General features: G+C 43.0%; 1 protein-coding gene across 2 annotated transcripts; it reads right to left on the reverse strand.

Annotated features, from left to right (window-relative positions):
• Positions 1–4,524: 4,524 nt before the first annotated feature.
• Positions 4,525–5,046, reverse strand: LOC116908883 (keratin-associated protein 4-12-like). 2 transcript variants are annotated; one of them, XM_032912328.1, is made up of 2 exons: positions 4,739–5,046; positions 4,525–4,654 (listed from the first exon to the last, which is right to left on the reverse strand). In XM_032912328.1, exons 1-2 carry the CDS (start codon positions 5,044–5,046, stop codon positions 4,525–4,527), a joined length of 438 nt encoding a protein of 145 aa, XP_032768219.1. The 2 variants fall into 2 exon arrangements, with proteins under 2 accessions (XP_032768219.1, XP_032768220.1); XM_032912329.1 differs by having other exon boundaries at positions 4,525–4,622; positions 4,737–5,046.
• Between the last annotated feature and the right edge of the window lie 5,604 nt (positions 5,047–10,650).

The raw sequence follows: 10,650 nt of genomic DNA on the forward strand, positions 1-10,650 counted from the left end.
TCTGTTCTGCTAAACGTCCCTCTTCACATGTCATGACCCTAACTTCTAACTCAGCACATTCTACTTCTTGATAGTGGTTTGTGGAGTAGATGGAAATGCAAGATGGGCCATTGTATATATTGGAGAAAAGACAGGAAATAGTTCAAAAGTCACCATTTATTTATCTAATCCATTAGCCAAATATTCATATTGCTTGTGAGGCACTGAGAGTGGTGTGTCGGCACATAAAGGCTATGGGTAGAAAGCTGCAGAAGCCTTGATTTGCAGTGGAAGACTTGTTTGCAGACGTCCATCAGCGCACTGCTCAACTCACATGTCTACAGCCATGGGAGTGGGGGTAGGAGGGGAGGCACTTACCAAACCATAACATCCATATTTTTTGTTTTTGCCCCATACTTCCAAGTTTCACTCTTACTGCTAGGAAAACTATCAATTAGCCAAAAATATTTCTGAACACCCCTTGACTTTGCTTGAACTTCACACACTACAGAACCCTGGACAAAGACTCCATCCTGGAAGGTCCAAGAGAGGAATTGGGGAAAACTGGTCCAAAGAGTGGGGGGAAAATCCAAAGCATTTGTATTAATGATGAGATTAAACTGTGGGCAAGGGCTAGGTGTGTGAGTGAGTGATGTTTGTTTACTGTGTGTATGGGTGGGTTTAATAAGGCTGCAGTACATACCAATGGATCCTGAATGAGATTAGCAGTGACTCAGGAAGAGGAATTTACTGTTGGTCACAGACTCTTGTGTTGTTTTAAATTCTAAAGCCTGTGTGGGGGAGGAAGAGGGAGGAGGGAGAGGGAGAGGGGGGGGGGGAGGGAGAGGAGAGGAGGGGAGAGGAGAGGGAGAGATTTTCCAGAAAGGAATAAATGTTATTTATATAAACTTTGTAATTTTCTTCTTGGATCACGTGCAACATATTTCTGTCATTGTGCTTGCATTCTTATTTCTACGAGGCACCGAGAGATTGAACATCCATTTTAATGAATGGTTCTAGCTCTCAAGCCATCAATCATGAACAGGTTTTAGGAGGAGGTGGAAATCTCCAGAAAGCATGAGCTGAGACAGAGATCAGCATGCAGCAGGTTCATGGGACATGTTTTAAGGATCAACTCTCGTGGAAGGGAAGGAAAGAGAGTGGGATTAGATACTTGGAAAAACAAAACTGGAAAGGTACTTGTGGGCAGGGCTTAGTAGTCTTGGGGGGAGTTCAGAACATGGAATGACATGTTTGAAGCATGTCTAAATGGGAAATGTGGTTCTTTATCACGCCACCTGGGAAAAGGACAACCTCAGAGAAAACCACCACCTCCAGCAACTGCAAAGGACTTTACCTGCTTTTCATCCACATCACTTGTCTGCCTCAGAAATGGTCTTTCTACATGAGAGGATGAATGCCCCATGGATAACCTGCCCTCATGAAGCACACATGTGGACACGAGGTTCACCACACTCGACTCTGGAGTAGAACATATAAAGATTTTGCTAAGCTGCCCATTGGCTGTTTTTAATCCTCCCAATGAGAATGAAAGGTCATGTGGGCTGTGTTCAGTCTTCCTGGGTAATTCTCCCTGCTATGTACTCGTGGCTACTCCATTATCTTTAATCCCACTCCCCTAAAAACAAACAAACAAACAAACAAACAAAAATAAGACAAAACAAACATCCCTAGAAAGTGATTAATTTACCTTAAACAATGAAGACTTTCTAAACATGAGGCTACTTCATTTCCCTCAGAATTTTGACTCATTGTGTTATCTGCTTTTTAAAAATTTTTTAATTAATTATTTTCTTTTACTTATTTACTTTATGTCTTGCCATCTCGCTCACTGTCCTCTCCCAGTCCCCACCTCCCCCACAATCCTTCCCCATTTCCTCTCCCCTTCTTCTCTGAGCAGGTTGGGGCAGCTCCCCCCCATATTCCTCTCCCTCCTCGCTCCCCCTGGCACTTCAAGTGTCTGTGAGGCTAGGTGCTTCCTCTCTCACTGAGGCCAGACAAAGCAGCCCAGATAGAAGAACACATCCCACGTACAAGCAACAGCTTTTGGGATAGGCCCAGTTCCAGATGTTCCGAACCCACATGAAGGCCAAGCTGCACATCTGCTACATATGAATGGGGAGGCCTTGGTCCAGCCTATGTTTGTTCTTTGGTTGGTAGTTCAGACTCCGAGAGTCCCAGAGTCCAGGTTAGTTGACTCTGTTGCTCTTTCTGAGCAGTTCCTATCCCCTTTGGGGCCCACAATCCTTCCTCCTGTTCTTCCATAAGAGTCCCCAAGCTCCATCCACTGTTTGGTTGTGGATGTGTGTATCTCTCTAGGTGGAGCCTCTCAGAGGACACTATGCTCTAAGGACTGTAAGCAAAACTACCTCAAGACCCAGCTATACCACTCCTGGGCCTACACCCAAAAGATGCTCCAACATTTCACAAAGACAGTTGCTTAAATATGTTCACAGCGAAATATGTTCACAATAGCCAGAAACTGGAAACAACCTACATACTGATCAATTGAAGAATAGATAAAGAAAATTCGGTATGTCTATGCAATGGAATATTATTCAGCTAATAAGAACCAAGACATCATTAATTTTGCAGGCAAATGGATGAAACTTGAGAATAGCATCCCGAGTGAATTAACCCAGTCCCAAAAGGACATACATGGTATGTATGCACTAGTTAGTGGATATTAGCTATAAAAGACAGGCACCATATTATACTTCACAGACCCAAAGAAGCTAAACAAGAAGGAAGGTCCAAGTGAGGAAACTTGACTCTCACTTAGGAGGGGGAATAAAATACACATAAGAGGCAGATGGAGGGAGGAAACTGGAAGGGGGTACACTGGGAGGGAAATGGGGGAATTCAGGATCAGGTGTGGGGAAGGACAAGAGAGATGGTTTGATGGCCATGAAAATGAATGGAAATCTGCAACTGATGAGGGTATTGTCTGCTTTTTAAGTGTACCAAAATACAATTCACATGTAAGCAGCCATGCTTGTGAGATGTATGGGTGTAGGTTTTGATGTCACTAGGAGGCATGATCTCACAGCAAATTCCCTGATCCTCTTGTTCTTAAAATCTTTCCATCGTCTCTTTCACAGTGTTCCTTGAGCCAGGGGTGAGGGGATGCTTGTTATAGATGTATCCGTTGGGACCGTGCTCCACAACGCTGCACAATGATTGGTTATGGTTTTCTGTAGTAGGCTGAATAGGTTATATCTGGGAATATATGCATATACAATAAGAACTGATGAAAAAAGGAGGGGATAGATTTGAAGGAGAACAGGGTGGGATATAAGAACGGATTGGGATCCAGGGACTAAGCCACTACCTAAAGACTATACATGGACTGACCTGGACTCTGACCTCATAGGTAGCAATGAATATCCTAGTAAGAGCACCAGTGGAAGGGGAAGCCCTGGGTCCTGCTAAGACTGAACCCCCAGTGAACTAGACTGTCGGGGGAGGCAATAGGGGGAGGTGGGAGGGGAACACCCATAAGGAAGGGGGGAGGAAGGGATGTTTGCCCGAAACCGGAAAGGGAATAACACTTCGAAATGTATATAAGAAATATTCAAGTTAATAAAAAAAAGGAAAAAAAAAAAATGAATAAATAAATAAAAAAAAGAGTTGCCACAAAAAAAAAAAAAAAAAAGGAACGGATTGGGAGGGAGAAATATCTTTATTAGAATACAATCTCAAAAAACCCCACAATCTCAAAAAATTAACTAGGTAGCTAAGTAACTAAGATAAACAATTATATTTACCCAGGAAACATGCAAAGGTTTCAAGGTTCCTTTCTCTCTTTTAATTTTAATTCTCTCTCTCTCTCTCTCTCTCTCTCTTTCTCTCTCTCTCTCTCTCACACAATGTGTGTGTGTGTGTGTGTGTGTGTGTGTGTGTGTGTTCGCAGTTGCCACAGCATGTGTGCAATCAGAGAACCACTCATAGAAGTCAGCCTCCTCCCACCACGTGAATGCCAGGTTTGCAACTCTGATCAACAGGACTAACTAACAGATTAATTAACTGCCTTTATCCTTTGAACTATTCACTCACCCTCTTTTCATTTACATATTTACACATACATTTTTAAAGAAAGAAGCAGTCACATTCAATTGTCATTATCCTTGTGTTGGATGTTTATTTTTGTTATGCAGAAGTAGTAAAATATAAAAAAAATTTGCAAAAGCTATAAAAGACAATTAATAGATTTTAATGTCATGAGCTTAAAATGCACGCTCCTCCAAGTGTCAGGGATAATTTAAATTCCTTCAGCATGATGAATAGATAAAAATACAAGGTAAGGCATGTTGGGGGAGACCTGTTAAGCTATTTGGAGGTTTTTGATAAAATCATTATAAGGAAGAACTTTGGAGAGAAGGCAGAATGTGCACAGGGAACAATTGCAAACAAGTCTGACTCCTGGGACTGAGGAGATCAAGTCCCTCAAACATTGCACTTTTTAGAAGGAAGGACTTCATTTGTAGAGATTGAGGAGGTAAATGGCACATTCAAACAGAAGATTTAGCAGCAGGGGGTGGCACAGCACATGGGGCGGGGGCAGGTGGAGATGACACAGGTGGGGCGGTAGCAGGTGCTTTGGCAGCAGACCTGACCACAGACTGGTCTCAGACAGCAGCAAGGGCGACAGCAGGGCCGACAGCAGGGGCGGCAGCAGCTGGAACCACCACAGGAGGGTTGACAGCAGCTAGAGATGCAGCAGCTGGGGCGACAACAGCTGGGGCGGCAGCAGGTGGGCTGGCAGCATACAGACTGACAACACTGGGGCCTGCAGCAGCTGGACACACAGCAGCTGGGCCTGCAACAGCTGGACACACAGCAGCTGGGCCTGCAACAGCTGGACACACAGCAGCTGGGCCTGCAACAGCTGGACACACAGCAGCTGGGCCTGCAACAGCTGGACACACAACAGCTGGGACGGCAGCAGGTGGTCCTACAGCAGGTGGTCTGACAGCAGCTGGGCTGGCAGCAGCCTTGGCCACAGCCCTCCTCAGAACAGACAGAGCCACAACAGGAGCTGACCATGGTGTTAGAGGTGGAGGTTCTGGGTGGGCTTACAAGATGGAGAGAGTTCTTAGTCTGGTCTCTTTCCTTACTGTCTCTTGCTTTTTATACCCTGCTAAGGGCTAACCAAGTGACTCTTGTTTATACTACAGAAGATCAATTAGCATGTGTTGTTATCTATATATAGAAAAGGCTGCTTCCTTTTCCTGCTCTATTCTAAGCTATCCAATTTGGCAAAGCCCAAGAGAATCAACTTTCCTTTTCTCACTTTGATATTATATCCTCTAAGGTAGGCACAGTCCACGACTTTGTCTCTTTGGTTTGAGTGTTAATTCTTTATTTCTGGACTAACCCTGGGGAAATGTGTTCAGAATGGACTTCATGGTGACTATATCTCTGGCAGCAACAGGTTAGAATCAGGACTTATGGGATACTGGTGGGAAAACAGGGTGAAATATTGGTATTTTGGGAGTGCCAAGGTGGTAGTTTGCAATTAACAAAAGGTAGTGCATTTCTCAAACAGTTGGCCTGCTGTGAGCAAGCTTAGGGAGGGTCCTAGCAGTTTTGTCTTATTTAATCTCTCAAAGGCAAAACAATTTTGTAGTGATAATTACTTTGGACTAGCAAATACATGTTGACATGTGGGGTCCTTAAAAATAATTAAATTTTTAGTGCCATGTTATTTAGAGTAGGGTAGGTTAAAGTCATATTTTGATCAGCCTTTTGGTAAGGTCAACAAACCCAGCGAATACATGCAAGTAATGATCTTAATAAATTGTCTACATGCATGAAATTCCCAAAGAATAAATAAAATAACTTAAAAAGCTGTGTCTTTCTCATATCCTGAGTTATTTTTTCCCCCAAGAATGCATATTGGAGAAGTTTTTGCTGTAGATAAGATTCAAATAAAGGCATAAACTTTCATTCGCAGATGATTAAGGGGACAGGACATGTACATGGTAAAGAGCTTGTCAAGTTTTTTCCAAGGGATGTTGGATTAGTCAATAAAATAACAACCGTGTGTTTAGATCAGTGCATTCCCAGTGGACAGTGAGATAACCCTGACAAGTAAAATAGGTTGAATACCTACTGTGTGCCAGGAATTTTGGGAGTCCTCTGTAATTCATATCTTATTTACACTTCTCAAGGCCTCTATGAAGTAGGTGCTGTTCTTGTTAATTCCTTACACTGAAGTCTCAGATGGACTGAGGGGACATAGCCAGTCTCTCACAGAATATGAAGAATGATATTCTGGTGTCATTTCTTACACTTATACTATTTTATTTTCCTACAAAGTTTTCTTCTTTGTCACATTAGCAAACTCTTATTCATCTTTTAACATCCAGCACAGCTCACTTCTGATCTTTTCTTACTTTTACTGCACTCACCCTTCCTTTCCCCATTGCCTCTGTTCTAGAGTATTATACCACATTGGAATTGTTTTGTCTTATCTCCCTCTCCAAGGTAAAGCCTAAAAGGTCTTAGTCTCCAGGATATGTCTCATTTGCGTTCATTAGCATGATGCTCAGTCACGAGTGAGAGATCAATTGAGTGAATGTGGGATTTATTAAAACCCAAGGCGCTTATCAATGATAGAGATAATCTAGTTGGTTGAAGAAGGACCATTCAGTGATGAACATAGGCTTAGATGGACTTATGATCCAGTCGTTGATGGGCTCAACAACCTGTCCAATCATGTGTGAGGACTGCAGAAAAAGACGATAGATACTCAATGAATACAACAGAGAGACTTTGAAGATTTTCTTGACTTTACACTGAATATTGTGTCATTAAGAGGGAAGAAAAGTGTGAGGAGCATCCAGGACTTGCAAATATTTGGAGGTGTGAGAATAACAGGAAGCAGGAAGAACATTGCAGTTGTGGTTGTGTTATAGGGGTGAAAGGTGAATGCCTGTCTAGGGTTGCAAGATTAATGTGGAAAGGAAAAGCATTGCTGCAGTAGACATTTCAGTGAAGTTAGATAGAGTTAGTTATAAAGTCAACAGACATAGACGGAGCCTCACCAGGCAAGAAGAGGCAGTTGAATATGCTCTGTCTCATGCATGTGAACACACAATCTTTTGCAGTCAAATCCTTCCTGATAGTTTTGGCATGAAAAATGAACACTAATAATCAGGATACATGTTATACATCCATGAAATTGTCAAAGAATGAAGTCAATAAATGTTCTAAAATGCTTCATACTAAGCCATCATACACACACACACACACACACACACACACACACACACACACACACACACACACACACACGAGATAGGTACAATATAAAGAGCTTCTAAGATAAATTAGAAGGAATTCAGTTCCAGGGGAAGACATGTCTAGGAAAGTCGTAAAAGAAACTTACCATTGTTGTTTTGCTAAATTAATATAGAGGCAAACTGTCTTCTAGATGTGTATGTTCAGACCTGTAAACAAGTACTGCTCTCAGCTTTAAGCAGAGAAATTTCTGTTGGCAGCCAGCAGCTATGAATGCAGATGTATACAGCTGCTCAAAATGCTGAGAATAAGCGATAACCGAACATTTAGCCTTAAATTAGACTCTTACGTCACATTCTCTAAGACTCAGGGAACATCACCAAAGAGGGGACCAGAAGAATATGAGATCAGAAGACAGGTAGGAGGGCTGTTGACTACCATCATCCAAGTAAGGCATAGCTTCTGCCAGGACAGACTCAGAGCCACCAGCTCTGATCCTGCACAAGACTGGCTCTATCAACCATCAGTCAGGGATTAGGGTGGGGCTCTAATCATTCCTGCTCAACTATTGGCTATTGATAGGTTCTAGGGGCGGTGGAGTCCTTGTCTTTATTTTCTATACTCATTGGGGAGTGGGCCAGGCACCAAATTTAGTGTCACACATATGGGCCTGATTAAAGTCAAATGTTTCACAAAACAAAACAAAAGGACGTAAATGAGGGGGCAGTATCTGTAGGGAGGAGGGGAACTGTGGGGTGGGGAGGAGATGAGAGAGGGTGGAGGTGAGAAGAATCCGAATATATTATATCCACACGTGAAATTTTCAAAGAAGAAATTTAATTGATAGAGAATGTAAAAAAGTATGAAATGCCATAACTTCAGACATTGGACGTTCGTGAAGAGCAGAACATAATCATCCTCAACTCCCATTTCCTAGCACATAATGTCTTGAAAAGGCACAGGACACATGGGCAGATTTGATACTTGAAAAAGGTAAGTTAATAATTCACTGAGCAGTTGAAAGGCACACATTTTAATTATATTTTCAATATTATAAGAAAAGCACTCCTTTTGTGGGCTTTTTGTTCTATTTTTGCTTTGCTATTTTTGTCTTGTTTACTTTGACCTTCATTTTTGAGTTTTCTTCCTCTTTATTGATTCTTTGTGAATTTCCCATCATGCACCTCAACCTCACTCATCTCCCTGAGCCTTTGCGCCCCCTCCACCCTTACAACCTCCCCAATAAAAGAAAAAAAATAATCTTATAGTGGAAGCTGTAGGGTGTCACAGTGTGTCCCACAGCACACCCTTTAGTCCATTCTTATTTGCTTACAAATGTTCATTGCAATGAATCACTGGTCTGATTTGAGGCCTCTGGCTTCTGCTACACTATCAATACTGAATCCTTACTGGGACTCCTCTCAGCCAGTTGTAGCCCTGTGTCATAGAGATGCTACAGCTTTGGATCTGCAAGGTCAGCCACATCCACATGGCATTTCATAGATGGGGTAGATATTGGGGTGGGCCAACTCAAAGGCCTGGATCTTGGCCTGGGTTGTAACAGAGCTGGTCAGCCTGCCAGCATTCCTGTGCCCACTCTACCAGAGTGAGCTCTTTAGCACTGTCCTGGCTAGCTCACCCAATGTCATAGCCAGCAAGGTGCACAGCCAGCTCTCCCAATCTCATGCCCTCGGGCCAGTTTTCCTGCATGCTGTGGAGAGGGGAGTAGGGGATGAAGGGCATTACCACACAATAGACAAATTACAGCACCAGCTCTCCCAGGCTCATGCCCTCGGGCCAGTTTTCCTGCATGCTGTGGAGAGGGGAATAGGGGTGAAGGGCATTACCACAAAACAGACAAATTTCAGCACCAGCTCTCTCAGGCTCACGCCCTTGGGGTGGCTCACCTGAGACTAGTGTCAGATCTACTATGCTGCCTAGTTGAGGCTCAGAGGCTGCCCATTCTCCCGAGTGCTGCAACTGTTGAGGGACAGGACCAGCTCTCTCACAGTGCCCAGGTGAGGGATGGGGTCAGCTCCACACAGCTTTCAAATATTAACATGGCCTTAGATGGCAGCCCAGACCAGGGATGTCTGCCTGGTCTTTGATGGTAATAGATCCCAGCTGCTGCAGGGCTACAGACCCAGATATTGTCCTTGGTTGCAGGGGAGGGAGGGTTTTGGGGAACAAAAGGCAGGATCTCACCATGGCTGTATGTGGTGGCATTACAGCTGCTCACATCAGGCTGCCCCTCATTATCCTTGAGTTTCCAGTTCTGCCTCTCCTCATTGCGGACACACCCTTCTGCTTCTCTCTCTCTTCCATCACTCCAAAACTCACTTGCTCATCCTAGCAGCACCCTGGGCCCCTGGATATCTGGGATTGTCTCAAGAGTGCTATGCCTTGTGCTGTGTAGCACCAGGCAAGTATTGTCTCACTGTGGTCTGCCTGCCCTGCCCACATGAGCTTGTTTGTTTGTTTGTTTAGAGAATAAGGACACAAAGTTTGGTGGGTAGGGAAGATCTGAGAGGAGCAACAGTAAGGAAAAAAATCATCAATATGTTTTATATGAAAAAATTTTAAATAAAAAGAGAGGGGGAAAAGGTGAATTGAATAACTTTAAAAAAACTCATTGATTTTTGAGATGGAGGAATTGCCTCTAATTAAAAAGAATTGATTATTTAAACTTAAAAACAGGTTAGAAAAAGACCAGTTGCTTAAAAGGGATAAAGGTGTTTCCTGCAAAGATTCATGGAAGTGGGAAGAAAAATGTAATTGGCTTCAAGGCTTTGCAAATATTTGGAGGTCGGGCAATGACAGGAGGTGGGATAAGTCATGAACCTTTCATGCATAATAAAAGAAATAAAATACTAAGAGGCCCTACTTTTCCTCCATTAGGTTGTCCAAAGCCCCAAATTTGACAATATAGAAACAGGCATGTTCATGATTTTCTTATGAAGACGTTCCAATAAATTAGCAGCGCTATCTTGGACATATCTATATGACAGTGTGTTTTTGCAGGATTATTTATATCGGTTCTATTCACAATAGGAGAGAAAATAACAGAGCTGGACTAGACATAGCCTGGGCACCCTTTAATAGGATGCTAAGGAGTAAATGCTGGCACATGTACTAAAATGCAGCACTAGGCAGCCCTAGAAGTGAACAGGGTGCCTCTCTGTGTGCTATTATAAACTGGTATATTGTTAAGCAGTGGTGTAGCAAGTGGACTAAATGGATACCACATTCTATACATCCTAAACATTCTATTCATTCTATACATTCTAAATAGCCCAGGGTCCAAACATAAAAATACCCGTGGATGGCTCAGAGGTTAAGAGCCTTTGGTCTTGTTCCAGAGGACCCTAGCACCCACACAGTGGCTCAAAACCTTAGTAACTCTAG

The sequence above is a fragment of the Rattus rattus genome, chromosome 9, assembly GCF_011064425.1.
Source record: "Rattus rattus isolate New Zealand chromosome 9, Rrattus_CSIRO_v1, whole genome shotgun sequence".
In the NCBI taxonomy this organism is placed as follows: domain Eukaryota; kingdom Metazoa; phylum Chordata; class Mammalia; order Rodentia; family Muridae; genus Rattus; species Rattus rattus.